Below are 19107 nucleotides of genomic sequence, written 5' to 3'. Positions count from 1 at the left end.
ATTCAAAGATTTGTGCCGCATTTTCACGATTTTCACGTCGAAATAAAATAAACGTTCGCTCTGAAAGAATATATTATATTCTTTCAGAGCGAACGTTTATTTTATTTCGACGTCAGGCCTAAATGGGTTAAAATAAGATCTGGTTGCAAAAGGAGTGAAGTTTCCCTTTAACCCATTCAAACCGGGAAAGTCACTGTAGATTTGAGCTAAAAGAAGCACTAAAAGTTAGTTTTATACTATTCAAAAATAGCTTATACACAAGATCATTTTGTGCTGCGCTGTGCTGCTTACGAGCATGTAGATCTGGAGAAAAAAATCTCAACATTTTGTGCAAAGCTTTGCTTCTGCGAGGGAGGGACAGACTATTTTGATTTAATTTTGGGGGTCCATGACATGGACAAAAAGTGTTTTTAGAAGACATTATTTTGTACAATCGGCCTCAGGTCACTAAATGAGTCATTATGTTACTAGAGAATAACGAGTGGTTGTACTGGGAAAACACTTTGAGAATACATTTTGAATATATTTTAAACATTTTAATGAAAAAAAGGCACAAAATATGTTCAGATGGATGTCCGTGTTCAATTTCTTTCTTTTTTAAAAAAAAATTTATCCCACGATTTTGCAACCCAGTTTTTTCAACCAGTGCCAATTATCTAATGTAATCCTGGGCGCTACACTTCCTCTGCCAACCTGGGGGGGCAGCGGACTGACCTCATGCCTCCTTCTATGCATGAGGAGTCCAAGCTACTTCTTTTCACCTGACAGGGGGGAATTTCCCGGACGTAGCGTGTGGAAGGAACACGTTATCCCGACCAGTTCCTTTCCCCTCCATCAGGCACCCCGGCTGGCCAGGGGGAGGTAGTTTAGAGACCAGGATTACTGCATGTTTTTGTGAGGGTACCTACCCTAGGAGACACGGGGAGAACATGCAAACTCCACACAGAAGTCCGTGTTCAATTTGATATTAATCTGGGGTTCCTTGATGTGAAGAAATATGGAAGCAAGCCCAAATAAGCAGCTACTGTACACTTTAGAATCAAGCCCCCAAAAAAACATCAACCAGCAACTACCAATAATTTATTTGCAAGTGACTTTACAGAAAAAAACAATTCAAAGGTTGCTTATAATAAGCAGACATGGCAACGCGGTCTGAAGGAAGCAAAGCACACACACAAGGAGCCCCAGTACCTTGGCAGGGAAAAACGTGGATATTTTACTAATGATCAGAGCTTCCGTTGCTCCAGACTGTATGACGGAAGCATTTATATTTTACTCGTGATCAGAACTTCCGTTGCTCCAGACTGTATGACGGAAGCATTTATATTTGACTCATGATCAGAGTTTGCGTTGCTCCAGACTGTACGACGGAAGCATTTATATTTGACTCATGATCAGAGTTTGCGTTGCTCCAGACTGTACGACGGAAGCATTTATATTTTACTCATGATCAGAGCTTGCGTTGCTCCAGACTGTATGACGGAAGCATTTCTATTTTACTCATGATCAGAGCTTCCGTTGCTCCAGACTGTACGACGGAAGCATTTATATTTTACTCATGATCAAAGCTTCCGTTGCTCCAGACTGTACGACGGAAGCATTTATATTTTACTCATGATCAGAGCTTCCGTTGTTCCAGACTGTACGACGGAAGCATTTATATTTTACTCATGATCAAAGCTTCCGTTGCTCCAGACTGTACGACGGAAGCATTTATATTTTACTCATGATCAGAGCTTCCGTTGCTCCAGACTGTACGACGGAAGCATTTATATTTTACTCATGATCAGAGCTTGCGTTACTCCAGACTGTACGACGGAAGCATTGATATTTTACTCGTGATCAGAGCTTGCGTTGCTCCAGACTGTATGACGGAAGCATTTATATTTTACTCATGATCAGAGCTTGCGTTGCTCCAGACTGTACGACGGAAGCATTTATATTTTACTCGTGATCAGAGCTTGCGTTGCTCTAGACTGTACGACGGAAGCATTTATATTTTACTCATGATCAGAGCTTGCGTTGCTCCAGACTGTATGACGGAAGCATTTATATTTTACTCATGATCAGAGCTTGCGTTGCTCCAGACTGTACGACGGAAGCATTTATATTTTACTCATGATCAGAGCTTGCGTTGCTCCAGACTGTATGACGGAAGCATTTATATTTTACTCATGATCAGAGCTTGCGTTGCTCCAGACTGTATGACGGAAGCATTTATATTTTTCTCATGATCAGAGCTTGCGTTGCTCCAGACTGTACGACGGAAGCATTTATATTTTACTCGTGATCAGAGCTTGCGTTGCTCCAGACTGTATGACGGAAGCATTTATATTTTACTCGTGATCAGAGCTTGCGTTGCTCCAGACTGTATGACGGAAGCGTTGTAAATTGCGAGAGGCAACAGTCTGGCAACGCGAGACTAGAGACCCTCCCAGTACGACCACTATGAATGTATGTGAAACAGCATTAGAATGGAATGTTTACTGATGTGATGATGACCGTTATTAGAATGGAATGTTTACTGATGTGATGACTGTTATTTCCTAAATCATTATTGTTGATTTAACACTGACCAAAAGAGATTACTTTTTCATACAATGCTTATATATAAAATATATTTAAATTTAAATAAACAGTTATTAACTTCATATTGGACTCTACCACATTTCTAGTAACATCACTAATAGACACCAGGGCATTCACTTCAAGTCATTTTTACTAGTTGCCTAGTTTACTAGTCGACTAGTTGTTTAACTACTAAAAACACAAAAATAACATTTTTTCTTTCTTTTTGGAAATAAATATTTGTACATTTAAAACCGGTGTACATTGGTGACTATAACTATAATCTACCTGATCTTGAGGCCTACAAAATCGGGGGAAAAAGTTAAAAAACAAACTTTTTTTTTTTCTCTTCTTATCAACTAGTCAACTAGTATAGGGGTTCTCAACGTTTTTGGCCGGGGACCCCCGAAAATGCTTTGGCAACGTCTGGGGACCCCCGCCCCGCCCCCTCCCGACCCCCAATATAAATTGACTGCTACAATAACCTTAATAATAGAGACAATACACCATAAATAAATACTGAAACCAGATATAATAATTAGGGAAGGTGTATGCATGTACTATGTGTACTATATGTAAACTCTTCATTTCCATTTTACAGCCATTCAGTTGCATTAATAATTAATTTTATTTTTATTTGGGGACCCCCCAAAATAATTTGGCGACCCCCCCGAGGGGTCGCGACCCACGGGTTGAGAACCACTGAACTAGTAGCCTACCAACAAGGTCGACTAGTGGATTTACTAGTCGACTAGTAAACTAGTCGACTAGTTGCTTAATGCCCTACTAGACAGTTAGACACAAACAACACACACAAAACAGACACAACGCTCCGTGTACATTTTGCAAATCCAAATTTCTTTTAATGGTAAAATCAGAATAAATGCACAGATAAGTCATTTTCTTGTTTTTCTCGTCGTGCAGTGCTCTTCGTGCACAGCTACTAAAACTAATACAGAAAGCAAATACTAACTACCAGGCCCGGTGGGGGGGTGGGGGGGGAGTGGTCACTGGCCCAGTCAGTAACAGGCGACAAAACATCCGCAATAAAACGTATCGCGGAGACTTTTTTTACTTTATGGTGAAATCGCCTTTCCGTCGTAAATACGCCGGGGATGGATTCGCTTCCGTTTGATCTGCAAGTCCAGCACCACTTAACCCATTTAACCCACTTAACCCACTTAACCCATTTAACCCACTTAACCCATTTAACCCAAGTCCAGCACCACTTAACCCATTTCAGATTCTAAAAATGTCTTCTACATCCTGACAGTTTTCTTTCTATGTCAGTGGTTCTTCGATTTTTCAGAAAATAGCAGACCTACAAGCTCGTAGCGTGCCACTCGGTGGCGCGCTACGAGCTTGTAGATCTGCTATTTTTCAATAGCTAAAGCATAGCATAATGCTAACACCAAAAGGGGTTCCCGCCCAAAATGGGTTAAACAATCTGGACTTGATAAAAAGAAAAAAACCCCCGATAAAATCTTGTAAAGAAAGAAAGAGAGCGCATTTTGGTCGCGCTCTCATTTCACTTTACGCAAAAATATAAATTATAAAAATAATAATATTTGAAATGAAACGAAAGTGAGACGTTTCACTTTCAACCTGGATGTCTTATTTTGGGCATGATTTTAAGTGGATAAAAATAGCAGATATACAAGCTCACGACGGGTTCGCGACGCGGCCCAGTTGTGAGCCCGTTTTTTCGTACGACAAAGTTAAAATAATATAATATTAATAAACTTAGCGGGGGCGGGGCTTAGGGTTGTTCGTCGAATCACCGCAGTGTTTTCTCCCCCGCTAGTTACTCGTCACCGATTGGATGGATTTACTGCTTGGCCATGTGCCCCCGCCCCCCCTCCTCCTCGCCACCACGCCCCCCCCCTCGAGGCCTTCAATATGCAGATTATTACAACAACAGCCAGAGAACCAACCACACATCGAACTCTGTTTTATACAGACGTTTTGAAGATCGCCCAGTTCGCCAGACGCTCACAACAAGGGTGTTCCAAAGAGGAAGGAGAACAAAGAACTCAAAACTAAAATCATTCTAAAAAAAAAAAAAAAAAACAGCTTTTTTTTGTTTTATTATTTAATCGACTTGGAGAGAAATCTGGACAAGTTTTCTATTCTTTTTTTTTTTTTTTTTTTCTTCTTTTTTTTGGGTAAATCCTGTGTGTTCGTTTCTGTTTTTAGAAAAATGGTTTAAAATGATAGCTATCTCTTGTTTGTTTGTTTATGTTTTTTTATCCAAACCTTGGCATTGTTGGTTGGTTGCGTTTGTTTCAAATTCCCGTCGTCGCCAATCGAAACCATTTGATCGCAAGATTATTATTTCTTTATTCTCTTTATCATCATTATTAGCGATGGATCCTGTCGCGAGAAAAAAAAAATTAAAAACAGGTCGCGGATTTGATATCGAGTCCAATATTCTATGACTTTTAAAGGTAACTCGTGTAGGATCTTCCCCAAATATATCACTGCTTGCTGATTCAGATCAAAGCATCAGAATCATGATTTCCGATTCTGTAATCACTGCTGTGTGACTTAATTCACATCATATCGGAAGAGGTTCATCTTTGGCCACATTACAGACATTAGTACATATAGTCCTCATTCCTTTGTCTTGGATTATACTTCTTTCTTTGATAAAAATGACAAGTAGGTAGGATGCTACTTGGGGGGGGGGGGGGGCTAGGGTTGGCATGAGAAAGTGCCATCCCATGTTCTAGAACACAGTAGAGTACATGTCAATAACATAGTAGTCGTCTCGCGTAGCCAGACATCTATTCCACAATCTCCGAATGCTAGTATGTATATACAGTCTGGGAATATTCCGTTCACAAAGAAAATATCTTTACATCCAATTTGTTTTCATTTGCATTACTGCCGCCAAGCAGCGAGCTGAATATTGCGCTTAGAAGATTTTGATTTATATTAGGATGAATTTTGCGCGACTGTAAAGATGAAACGGAAGCGGGGAGGTTGCTTCACTTACGATTCATCGCTTGCTCGTGATCAGAGCTTCCGTCGCTCCAGACTGTACGACGGAAGCATTTATATTTTACTCGTGATCAGAGCTTCCGTCGCTCCAGACTGTACGACGGAAGCGTTTATATTTTACTCGTGATCAGAGCTTCCGTCGCTCCAGACTGTATGACGGAAGCGTTTATATTTTACTCGTGATCAGAGCTTCCGTCGCTCCAGACTGTACGACGGAAGCGTTTATATTTTACTCGTGATCAGAGCTTCCGTCGCTCCAGACTGTACGACGGAAGCGTTTATATTTTACTCGTGATCAGAGCTTCCGTCGCTCCAGACTGTACGACGGAAGCGTTTATATTTTACTCGTGATCAGAGCTTCCGTCGCTCCAGACTGTACGACGGAAGCATTTATATTTTACTCGTGATCAGAGCTTCCGTTGCTCCAGACTGTACGACGGAAGAGTTTATATTTTACTCGTGATCAGAGCTTCCGTCGCTCCAGACTGTACGACGGAAGCGTTTATATTTTACTCGTGATCAGAGCTTCCGTCGCTCCAGACTGTACGACGGAAGCGTTTATATTTTACTCGTGATCAGAGCTTCCGTCGCTCCAGACTGTACGACGGAAGCGTTTATATTTTACTCGTGATCAGAGCTTCCGTCGCTCCAGACTGTACGACGGAAGCATTTATATTTTACTCGTGATCAGAGCTTCCGTCGCTCCAGACTGTACGACGGAAGCGTTTATATTTTACTCCGTCGCTCAAGCATTTGGACATTGTGGGAGGCCACAGTCTGGCCACAGTAATAACACAGTGATATATTGCAGAGGAACCCCCACACGTCACATATCTTTAACATTTAAAAAGCTCACACTACCCCAGAAAAATAGAAATCTCCACTCATACCGATGACGTTCGACATTCAAGTGCCAGTGTTTTCTGTTGTTTTATTTCATTTTTTTTTTTGTTATTTTTTTTTAAATGTTTACTGTCTTTTGGTCAAGTCACTTTATTTTTTTTTATTTTAAATATCAACTTTTTCATCGTCAGGCTTTTACAAAAATAAATATTTCTCAAAAATGCTCGATAAATTAATACAAACTAGCAGCGAAAGTAGACTCTAGTACGTTGTGTATGTGTGCAAATAGCTAAAAAATCCCTCCAGTGACGCTGCTGCAGGTAACTAGAATTCTCCCTGCCTGGTCCCAAAGAAACTCTGCTTCATAGTCGTGAGGAAAAAGAATAATCAACCATCCCCCTCTTTTTCTAAAACTCAAACTACATTTCAGTCTGGACGCCCCTCCACACACACACACACACACACACACACGTACGCACGTACGCACGCACGTACGCCTGCTCACACACACGGAAAACGGAAACACTTCTCGGAAGCTTTGACTTTTTGTTTTTCTTCTAAAGACTTTAATTGTGCAATAAAAACAAAAAAAAAACAAAATTCTAATAAGTGTAAAACTACCACTTTTTGTTCACTTTCAAACAACCCCAGAAAGTGGTGCCGACAACAGGCCGCAAAGACAACACGTTATCGTTAGCACCATTTTATAATAATCGTTGCCAGGGACGTGCACAGAGGTGTCAGAGAGGCGGAGAGCACTTTGACAGAAATAGCGAAAATAGCTGATCTACAAGCTCTCAACGCGTCGCACAGCTATTTTCGGGGCGCAACCCAGCACTCTTTATAGCTAGTGGAGATGCAAATAGGTGTAACGACAAAACAAATTAGTTCAACGCAAAATGCTACGTTCCCAAGTTCAGGAGACTTCAGGTAAAAAAAAAAGCATTTCTCCTGAATGCTGCCCTCCGGGATATATAGCATGTAGAGGAGAGAGAGAGGGAGAGGAGAGGAGAGGAGAGCATTTCTTTCACCGTGTAGTAAATGCTTGCATTCGTGGTCTGGAGAGGGCAGTTGTTTTACAGGCGGGTAAAAAAGGCTTTTTGATGTCTATGTGTGCACGTCCCCGATTGTTCTGAATCCGCTGGAAAAAATAACTCCACCACGCACGTATAAATAAAGTCAAGCTGGCTCCGGGCCGCGCCCCACGCGCCGCTGTAAATTAAGTGACAACACCGCCACCCGCTGGCCGTCTGTGGTCATTACATTGTTAAGGCATCAAAGCGTAATTATTATTATCCCCCCCCCCCCCCCCCCCCCACCAACGACGACGACGACAATGACGGCGGGGGTTGGAACGGTTCGGAGATGAGAAGTCGGTCGGGAGAGGACACAGCGCTGAATGAAATGGTGGAATGGTGGAAAAAGTACTCAATTGTTTTACTTAAGTAAAAGTACCAATACTGCAATTTAGAACTAAAATAAGTAAAAGTACGGAATTTAAAATGTACTCGAGTAAAATTACAAAAGTGTCGGCATCAAAATGTACTTAAAGTACTAAAAGTACTCATTGTGCATAATGTGCCATTTCAAGTACAAAATCTATTGAAAATAGCCGATCTACAAGCAGAGCTTGTAGATCAAGCAGAGCTTGTAGATCGGCTATTTTCAAATGGCCGGGTTGAAGTGGTTAATGTATGTTTTCTAATCAAAATTTAAATCTCCAAAGTAACTAAACTTTTGTAGTGGAGTAAAAGTACAAATTAATCTTGGCTCTGAGATGTTAGTGGAGTAGAAGTAAACGTACTGGAAATTTGAATTGGAAATACTCAAGTAAAGTACAAATACCTCAAAATTGTACTTAAGTAAATGCACTTAGTTACTTTCCACCACGGATGAAATGAGAAGTCGGTCTGTCGAGAGGACACAGCGCTGAATCCGTACTTAGCCAAAGCAGACGACAACACGTACGAAACGTTTACACGAGAAAAAACCAAAAAACAGACGTCTATATTATACTATAATTAAATGTGCTTCCGTCGAGCAAATCAATAAATGCACTGGGAGTTGAGTTTCAACTCTTCAAATATTGTTAACGGTAACATCATTTTCCAAAGTGGGGAAAAACCAGCCCTGATCCTGGCCCTCGTGATACAAAAATCAAGGCCAAACCGCGTCAAAGTCATATAAAATGTATAGCCTTTGTTTTTTTTAAGGGATACACTGACATTTTAAAAATGGTCTTGCAGCTATTGTAAAATAAATAATTATAGTTTGCTATAATACAGTTTTAGCCTTACTGGAAAACAAGAGCGTTGCTCCTATTTGAACGGCTACAGATACCTATGGATTTACAATAAAGCTTTAGATTTGTTCCATAAATGCCAATTTATGTCTCCCGAGATGTTGGGAAACGCTGTCATTCAGTTTAGAGACTAGGCCACAGACTCACAAAAACACCACAATATGTCCCGGGGCGCGCGTTTGCTTCGTCAACGCAACGGCATCGATTTCAAGTGTGTTGACGAGGAAATATCCCACACGTCACCCAGCAGGCGCTGGCTGAACAGTTGGACTGCCCCCTGCGTAATGCGCTAAACGCGCTATTTTATTTTATTTTGTTTAATTCGCCGTTTTTTTAATAATTAAAAAGAAATAGCAGATTTTGTCGTGGACGAGGCCGTCGCGTTATGACGACGTAACCACAAAGTCTATAACATAATGCTTAAAAACACCAAAAGGGGGTTCCCGACGTCCTGAATGAACGGGCTAAAAAGAAATGCTACAGCGTCCACGACAATGCTTTTTTGTTTCTCCGACCCATCGGTTGCCATGTCACCTGATTGTCAACCTGCGCTACTACGACTTCTGAATTTCAGCTGCTTGAGGGGTTAGAAAAATGTGCAGCCATGCCTCAGGGGGGGGGGGCGCTGCAGTTCATAGTAGTTTTACTTTTATAAAAAAAAGAGAAGGAAAAACATCTCAGTGTCTCGTCCAATCACACCGAGAGTCGGCGTCGAGCATCTCCACCGAACATGCTAGCAAATATCACACAAAATACAAAACAAAAGGGGGAAAAAAAAGGATAGTTTGTGCCCAGATGCGGTTTGAAAATTCCAACATGACCCGCGACCCCCCTCCCCACCCCCCCCCCCCCCCCCGGGCGCACTTTAACGTTGCACACATGCTATAAGACTGCAGTTTACTCCCCAGACCTCTCGATCTAACTTGTCCTCAAAGCCTAAGAGGGGAATAGGCTTGTGTTTTATAAGATATACGGTTCAACTTGGACCTGACCAGGACAGCGACATGCACGATTCAAATGTCGCTTTACAGAGAGAGAGAGAGAGAGAGAATAAAATAAAGATACTAAACTAAATTAAAGAGGCTTAAATTTACTTTTTTCGCTTGGCGGAATCCTTTGAAATCCTTGACCAAAAAACAACAACACTTTGCACATGTTTCTACTTTTCATGCCACTGTGACTCTTTAAAGACAGCGGGCAATTTGACGCCAGCGTTAGCGCGCCAGCGTTAGCGCCAGCGTACAAATTGCCCAAACTGAGCTTCACCGCTTACGGCGGGAACTACGCGGACCGAAGGCAAAAAAGAAAACGACCTCACCTCAACCCGGTATGTGGTTAAGTGGCTCGTTTTGAGTCCCATCTATTTATACTTCATGAGATTCTTCGCTTCTTCGCATTTTATTTTTATCACAACTACAATCTTAAACGGCTCAATTTCCATGACAACAAAGTGGTTCACCTAAATTAAGTGTAAATCAACCCCCCCCCCCCCCCCCCTCCCCCCACCGGATGAAAACCCATTAATAAATAAATACATGTTTGGTTGTTTTGTTTTTCCCGCCATGCATCTGGCAGCAACAACAGTGCATTTCTCCGCACTGCGCTGGAGTTTACTTTATTTACATTTGAGAGGAAATTGAACCTTCAACCACTATAGAGTCCAAATGAGCGCTGGGGCTTGAATCTCAAGCTAGGGATGAAAGCCGGACATTTCTGGGAGCCCATGTACTGGAGGGTACTTTACATCAGGGATTCTCAACGCTTTTGGCTGGGGACAAGAAATGTTTCGGCCATTTCCGGGGGTCCCCAGCCCCTCCCCACCCCCAAATACAAATCATAAATGAATACTGAAACCAGATATAATCATTAAAGGAAGGTTTATGCATGTACCATGTAAACTCTTAATTTCCATTTTCCAGCCATTCATTAAAAAAAAAACGATTTAAAAAAAGAAAATAATAATTTTTTTAAATAATTTGGGGACCCCTCAAAATAATTTGGCGACCCCGCCCGAGGGGTCGCGACCCACGGGTTGAGAACCCATGGCCCAGGCTCGACGTTTCATCCCAGACTTAAGAAAAAAGAAACGGAACTGGAATGGCTTATTTTAGAGAAGACTCTTCATATTAACAATCCAGGATAGAGTGAGCAAGAATTTTATTTGAACTCTCTTTTAATGTTTCGTCTTTTTATTTTTTGTTTTTGTCTCCATGTTTGAATCCTCCTTGAAAGATGATTTTTTTTTGGCAGACAAGGGGTTGTCGAAAACGTCCCATCGTTGAATCTCTCTCTCCCGTTTAAAAAACATGGGCGTAAAAACGGGAGCCGGTTTTCCCCAGAAGCGTGCCACAAAGCGCAGACAAACGCAGCGCGTCCCGTTTTGGAAGAGTTTGGAAAGTTGTGGTTTTTCAGTGACAATCCTCCTGCTTCAGACATCCTATATATGTGTCCATTCAAAGCTGCAATCCTTGTGTGTGCGCGACTGCGTGCGTGTATGTGTGTGAGTGTGTGGGGCATGACATGAAGGTTTTATGGATTGCAGCGTCAAACACTGAGATTTGTACAAAATGGCAATTCATTTTGGTTTAATCAAATGGTTAAATTGAACTGACACCGAGACGGCCATACTTTTCCAAACCCTTTCAAATCGCCGACTCTGCTGATCTGAAGTCAGACTTTCAGAGGGAGAAGTCGCTGTCCAACACAGCGAGTCGGGTGTCGAACAGAGCTCTGGTTAAACCCAGCGTCGAGTCGGGTGTCGAACAGAGCTCTGGTTAAACCCAGCGTCGAGACGGGTGTCGAACACACAGCGACGAAATCGGTCCATGAACGAGGCTTCGGTTCCCAAAAGCATGTCGCTACTCGCTGCTGTCGGACGGAAAGCCCTGCGTGTCCCAAACTGTTAACTTTTCAGAATTAAAAAAAAAAAAAAAAAAATTAAATGAAAAGAAAAACAAACAAAAAAAAAGCGCGTCAAGGTTTGACGCACTTTGAGCTGCTACTGTTGAAGCCTGTGTGAGACACTGTAGTTTGATCAAGCACAACATTCATTCAATTTAAATGAAAGAGATGAGAGGAGGATTCTGACCGACAGCAACGACGTCACCACTATGACGAGAAAGGGCCGGTCGGTCCACGACGCAACAAAGCAAAGGTTTACTACTTTTTTTTTTTAAACTTCCATTGACGGGGCAACGATTTGCTCTTTACCAAGTGGTCGGTTCAACTCCCAGTCGAGACACAGTCTGGGTGGAGAGTACACCCCCGTACAGCAGGGGTTCTCAACCTGTGGGTCTGGACCCCCAGGGGGGTCCCCACACATTATTTTGGGGGGGGGGGGGGGGGAAAAAACCTCAAAAAAATAAAGAAAGAAAAGACAAAATCCATCACAGCATCAAAAGTAATCAACAAACTATACTGTAAAAACTGCATGGTGAAACATTGGGTCAAATTGTCAAATAATATAAGAGAAAACAGCAGATCTACAAGCTCACAACGCCTCGCATTGCGAGGCGTTGTGAGCTTGTAGATCTGCTGTTTTCACTTTTTCACTTATTTTTTTAACTAAATGAAATACTTCAATTTAACTCGTACACTTAATTCCAAGTGCTTCTCATGGTGGTGGTGGGGGGTCCCCAGGGTGGTGGGGGGTCCCCCGGTTCAAATGTAATTATTTTGGGGGGTCCCAGGTTGAGGACCACTGCCACACAGTAACAGCGGGTGGTGATGCTTTTGGGGGAAACGGCTCGTCAAAAAACCCTGTGACAAAAAAGTTGAACTCCGGTAAAAGACGAAGGAGAGGTCGCGTCGAGTCGCGTCGTCATCGCACTAGTTTTTTTAATTCTAGTTTTTTTTTTTTTTTTTTGCCAAGGTTTGATTTAGTTCAAGCCTAGTTTGATTTTTTTCTTCCTTCCTTCCAAACAAATTGTTTTAACTAAAGAAAAATGTTTAAAAACCCAAATAGGACATTAAATAACATCTTTTATTTGTCAGATTTATGGCCAAGTATATTTCTTTTTTTTCCGGCCAGTTATAAATGACAATAAGAACAAAAAACAAAAGGGGAAATAAAAAATAAAACAAGTTCAGAAGAAGAAGAAACGTACTAATTTTCCAAAAGGCACACACAGTACATAAACAAACAAATGATCCTCCATTTTGTTTTGTTTTTTTTTCGTTTTAAAAAAATAATAAGGAAAATGCAGTCATTTATTTGCAAGAGCGGTGAACTTAAAGAACAGCAACAAGTCCTAAGAGTCTACGTTTGCTATCGTTGTGGCCAACTGGGGGGACGACGACACACACACACACACACAAAACAACGCCCCTGTTCCCCTGATCGTTGTGGCCACTAGGGGGGGGGGACAACGCCCCTGTTCCCCTGATCGTTGTGGCCACTAGGGGGGGACACAACCCCCCTGTTCCCCTGATCGTTGTGGCCTACTGGGGGAGGAGGGGACGACGACGACAAAACGACGCCCCTGTTCCCCTGATCGTTGTGGCCACTAGGGGGGGACACAACGCCCTTGTTCCCCTGATCGTTGTGGCCTACTGGGGGAGGAGGGGGGGGGACGACGACAAAACGACGCCCCTGTTCCCCTGATCGCTGTGGCCACTAGGGGGGGACACAACGCCCCTGTTCCCCTGATCTTTGTGGCCACTAGGGGGGGACACAACGCCCCTGTTACCCCTCGGCTGAACCAACACTCTCTGGCTTTTTTTGTGAAACATTACGATAAGAACAGTGGTTCCCAAAGAGGGAGGGGGTTTATCCAGGGACCCCCCCCCACACCCCCAGGGTTCCAAATGAACACTTAAGAGTTCTCTATGGGGAGGGGGGGGCCGGGGGGGCCGGGGTCCTTGAACTAAAAACAAAAACAAAACAGAGACCACTGTAATGAAAGGATCGGGGGAAACTCCTTCTCTCTCTCGAGACCCTTCGCTCAAATAGTTAAACATCTGTTTCAGGCCTGGACGAACTCATAGAATAATCCAATAATATACATTTTTCAACAAGTGGGGGAGGGGGGTGTGGGGATGGGGGGTGTGGGGTGGGGGTGGGGGATGTGAGGGGGGGAGGGGTGGGAAGCATAACAAAACGAAACAAACCTTGATTCACGAGTGACAACTACAACGTCTGAGGTTGGTTTAAAAAGTAAAAACTGGTCAGAGAAAAAAACCCAAGAGCATCTCAGCAAAAAGAAAAGAGGAAAAAAACAAACCGCGAGAGGCGATGCGTTCAGAAAGAACGCCACATCTGTCTGCCCAGGGCTCGCTTCTAGCTGCTCAACTGTCTGTCTGTCTGTCTGTCTGGTGGCCTGTCTGTCGGCCTGCGTGACTGTCTGTCTGTCTGCCTGTCTGTCTGTCTGTCTGGTGGCCTGTCCGTCGGCCTGCGTGACTGTCTGTCTGCCTGTCTGTCTGGTGGCCTGTCTGTCTGTCTGGTGGCCTGTCTGTCTGTGGGCCTGCGTGACTGTCTGTCTGCCTGTCTGTCTGTCTGTCGGCGAAAGAACCACAGCCTCAGAACTACAGAGGGGGTTCAGGTGTTTGTCTGTCTGTCGGTCTGTCTGTCTCGTCAGTTCGAGCAGCTACGAGATTCTTTCCGTTAAAAAAGCGTCAAAGTTACACGGGTGGGGGGAGGGGAGGGGGGGGGGGGGGGGGGGCTAGCCGAAGGATCATCTTAAAACGCCCACCCCCGTCCATCGCTCGACGATGCGCTACGAAAAAAAATAAAAAATAAAAATCACGCAGCGTGCAAAAACGCCTGGATGGTTTTCATTCAGTCGGTTCATTATTATTATTATTGTTGGATGTTTCATCGTTGGGAATAATTATTATATTATATAAATGTGTCCTTCGTTTTGCGTTCTTCCCTCTACGGAGTAAAGTCAAATAAAAACTAAATGATGAGCTAGTGATGATCGTTAGCGTGTCTTCACGGAAAGAAAGTGAAAACTGGACAAAAGGGGCGCGCCTCTAGCTCGTAGTAACAAGGACTCTACGGGGGGGGGGGGGGGGGGGGGGGGGGGGGGGGGGAAGGGGGTGGGGGGTGGGTGACCGGCTGGTGAAGACAGACTGGGGAGTGAGGGATGGATGGAGGGACGGGTGTAGAAAAGAGGGTGGGGGGGGGGTGGGGGGGGAGGTATGTGAGGTGAGGAAAAGGGGGCAAGAGTGGGGGTGGGGTGGGGGGGGAAGACTAGTTAGTTGCCCCACCAGTCCACCTGGGAGTGGGTGTAGTTTCCTCCGTAGCCGTCGCCGCTGTAGAAGTTACCGAAGCCACCTGCGGACGAGAGGGAGGAGGAGTTAGTTATTAGGGAGGAGGAGTTAGTTATTAGGGGGAAGTTAACCCATTCTGGGCGGGAACACTTAGGCCATTAGTTCCAGACAGTAGGACAGAACCACATACAAACAGGCCATTAGTTCCAGGAAGTAGGACAGAACCACATACAAACAGGCCATTAGTTCCAGGAAGTAGGACAGAACCACATACAAACAGGCCATTAGTTTCAGGAAGTAGGACAGAACCACATACAAACAGGCCATTAGTTCCAGACAGGACAGAACCACATACAAACAGGCCATTAGTTCCAGACAGGACAGAACCACATACAAACAGGCCATTAGTTCCAGGAAGTAGGACAGAACCACATACAAACAGGCCATTAGTTCCAGACAGGACAGAACCACATACAAACCGGCCATTAGTTCCAGACAGTAGGACAGAACCACGTACAAACAGGCCATTAGTTCCAGGCAGTAGGACAGAACCACATACAAACAGGCCATTAGTTCCAGGAAGTAGGACAGAACCACATACTAATGGCCAAACAGGCCATTAGTTCCAAGGACAGTCTAAGAAGGACGAGACGCGAAGACCGTACGGGCGACGCCATGTTGCTTTGGAAGGAAAGAAACATGCGCAGTTGAGACCAAGGAAGCTGAACGCGGAAGTGTTGGCTGCATATAGCCCATTGCGCATGTTTCTTTCCTTCCATAAGCAACATGGCGTCGCCCGTACGGTCTTCGCGTCTCGTCCTTCTTAGACAGTCCTTGATTAGTTCCAGGAAGTAGGTCAGAACCACATACAAACAGGCCATTAGTTCCAGGAAGTAGGACAGAACCACATACAAACAGGCCATTAGTTCCAGGAAGTAGGACAGAACCACATACAATTACAAACAGGCCATTAGTTCCAGACGGTAGGACAGAACCACATACAAACAGGCCATTAGTTCCAGGAAGTAGGACAGAACCACATACAAACAGGCCATTAGTTCCAGGAAGTAGGACAGAACCACATACAAACAGGCCATTAGTTCCAGGAAGTAGGACAGAACCACATACAAACAGGCCATTAGTTCCAGGAAGTAGGACAGAACCACATACAAACAGGCCATTAGTTCCAGGAAGTAGGACAGAACCACATACAAACAGGCCATTAGTTCCAGACGGTAGGACAGAACCACATACAAACAGGCCATTAGTTCCAGGAAGTAGGACAGGCCATTAGTTCCAGTTAGTAGGTCAGAACCACATACAAACAGGCCATTAGTTCCAGACGGTAGGACAGAACCACATACAAACAGGCCATTAGTTCCAGGAAGTAGGTCAGAACCACATACAAACAGGCCATTAGTTCCAGACGGTAGGACAGAACCACATACAAACGGGCCATTAGTTCCAGAAGGTAGGACAGAACCACATACAAACAGGCCATTAGTTCCAGGAAGTAGGACAGGCCATTAGTTCCAGACGGTAGGACAGTGAACGGGCGTAGCGGACGGACCCTTACCTCCTACGAAGCCGCGGTTCCCGCCGTGCCCCGCCTGGCCCCGCCCCCCGCGGCCGCCGAAGCCTCCTCCCCCGCCTCCGGTGGTGTTCTGGCGGTAGTCCCGCGCTCCGAAGCCGCCCGAGAACCTGAGGAGAGAAAACCATGTTAAAACCACACAGACACACATGTTTTACATAAAAGGTAGTTAAACAAGTCGACTAGTAAACTAGGCAACTAGTCAACTAGTAAAAATGACTAGAAGTGAATGCCCTAGTGTGTGTGTGTGTGTGTCTCTCTCCACCTCTTAGAGCGCCCTCTACTGGTAGTCTTGTGCTGGTGTTCGTAGGCCAGGCTCTCCAGCCATGAGGGAACCTCCTGCTTGGCCTCCACCAAGATGTCCAGAAGGTCTTTAGTGATGTTCCCGTTCTTATCGTTGAAGAACGACGTGGCCAGACCTGAGCACGCACACACGCACACGCACACACACACACACACGCACACGCACACGCACACGCACACGCACACACACACACACACACACGAGAAATGACAAGTGTTACCGTGACGCTATTTCCGTGCTCGGACAGACCCAGGCAGGCAGGAATACACATTGCACTAAAAAAAAAAAAATCGTGAAATTGTGGCGCAATTTTTTGAAAATATATATATTCTTTCACAGCGAACGTTTTTTAACCCATTTTGGGCAGGAACCCCTTTGTGTTAGCATTAAGTTACACTTTAGCTATTGAAAAATAGCAGATCTACAAGCTCATAGCGCGCCACCGAGTGGCGCGCTATGAGCTTGTAGATCAACAAGCCAACACCCGCTCTATGGGTGAATGACATCACCGCTCCTGGTTGTTATAGGATGGGTGAATGACATCACCGCTCCTGGTTGTTATAGGATGGGTGAATGACATCACCGCTCCTGGTTGTTATAGGATGGGTGAATGACATCACCGCTCCTGGTTGTTATAGGATGGGCGAATGACATCACCGCTCCTGGTTGTTATAGGATGGGCGAATGACATCACCGCTCCTGGTTGTTATAGGATGGGAGAATGACATCACCGCTCCTGGTTGTTATAGGATGGGTGAATGACATCACCGCTAGGATGGGTAAATGACCTCACCCAGGTTCCCCACGCGCCCCGTGCGTCCGATGCGGTGGACGTACTCCTCGATGTCGCTGGGCAGGTCGAAGTTTATCACGTGTTTCACGTTGGAGATGTCCAGACCACGGGCTGCCACCTGGGGGAGACAAAGACACAGAGAAGAGGGAGAGAATTTACAATGTAGTCATTTATCAGACGCTCTTAATCCAGAGCGATTTACAGTAAGCAGGAACAAAAATACATGGTAATATTGTTATCATGAATCATACGTAAGCTTAAAGGGTAAGACCACTTTTTTAGAGGTTTGGGTTGTTTTCTTACCTTATTATGGTCAAACTATTCCATCCCATGAGTTATTTCGCTCCGTTGTGTTGTTTATTAGCAATTTAAGAAATAAAAATAGTCGCTCATTGACTTCCATTGTAACGGGGAAACAGCTCTCAAAGTCACTCATTGGCACATGAACCAACGCAACAAATCTGATTCTGACAGTTTATGACATCAGGAAAACTCATGCGGTTTTATTTTTAATAAAAAATGTCAACTTTGTCTTGTTTTGACTAATTTGTGTAGAAAGAAGATCCGGTAGGTATGCCTACGCCGACCGAATCACTGCTGTAAAAAACGATCTGATTGGACCAAAACTGTACACCACTTCCTTATTGGAAATGACGGGGATGTAAACAAAAGGATTTGATCTCATCCGCTTGTCACTAAAAACATACACAATGGACGTGTTTGAGGGAGACACTTTAGAAGACACTTTAGAAGAAGTGTGTAAAGTGTCTGTGTCTGGAACTGCTCATATGCGAGGCTGCAGCTGGGTGAATCTCAAACAGTGTGGAGACTTCTGTTTACAAACGAAACCTCGCAAGACGTCAACACAAGAGTTGGGAATGCCGTAGTACTGCTCCAGTCTATCACACAGTCTACCGCATTCTACCGAGTTTTCCTGATGTCATAAACTGTCAGAATCAGCTTGTGTTGCGTTGGTTCATGTGCCAATGAGTGACTTTGAGAGCTGTTTCCCCATTACAATGGAAGTCAATGAGCGACTAATTTAATTTTTTAAATTGCTAACAACACAACGGAGCGAAATAACTCATGGAATGGAATAGTTTGCCCATAAAAAGGTAAGAAAACAACCCAAACCTCTAAAAAAGTGGTCTTACCCTTTAACAACCTAACTATCTATATACAGGCAGTATAACAGACAGACAGTATAACAGGCGTACTGACCGCGGTGGCCACCAGGATGGGACATCGTCCCGACCTGAACTGGCTGAGCGCCTCCTCGCGGTCGCGCTGCGAGCGGTCCCCGTGGATGGAGGTGCAGGCGTAGCCCTCGCGGTACAGGAAGTCCTCCAGGGCGTCCGCGCCCTTCTTTGTCTCCACGAACACCAGCGTCAGAGAGTCCTTGCCTGTAGGGGGCGCCAGAGGGAAGTGAGACTCGACTCTAAAACAAGCCCCCAGTAAGGCTATCCAACGTTGAAGCTGCCACTACCTAC

At 44.4% G+C, this 19107-nt stretch overlaps 1 protein-coding gene and 1 long non-coding RNA gene across 2 annotated transcripts in view; both read right to left on the bottom strand.

Moving 5' to 3' along the window:
• Positions 1–12679: 12679 nt before the first annotated feature.
• LOC306917515 lies at positions 12680–14761 on the bottom strand. Its single transcript, XR_013789201.1, has 2 exons — positions 14107–14761; positions 12680–14046 (listed from the first exon to the last, which is right to left on the bottom strand). It is a non-coding gene; the product is annotated as an uncharacterized lncRNA (long non-coding RNA).
• A 12-nt stretch (positions 14762–14773) lies between these two features.
• Positions 14774–19107, bottom strand: part of LOC306917514 (ATP-dependent RNA helicase DDX3X-like) — a 31857-nt gene continuing 27523 nt past the window's right edge. Inside the window, 5 exon segments of the mRNA XM_079495788.1 lie at positions 14774–14993; positions 16506–16630; positions 16786–16939; positions 17618–17735; positions 18839–19020. Of these exon segments, the coding sequence (XP_079351914.1) occupies positions 14914–14993; positions 16506–16630; positions 16786–16939; positions 17618–17735; positions 18839–19020 (659 nt within the window). The 3' untranslated portion in view covers positions 14774–14913.

This window comes from Electrona antarctica, assembly GCF_951216825.1.
Source record: "Electrona antarctica genome assembly, chromosome: 24".
NCBI lineage: Eukaryota > Metazoa > Chordata > Actinopteri > Myctophiformes > Myctophidae > Electrona > Electrona antarctica.
Note: the sequence above shows the minus strand (reverse complement) of the source record. Positions and strands in the feature narration are given on the sequence as shown.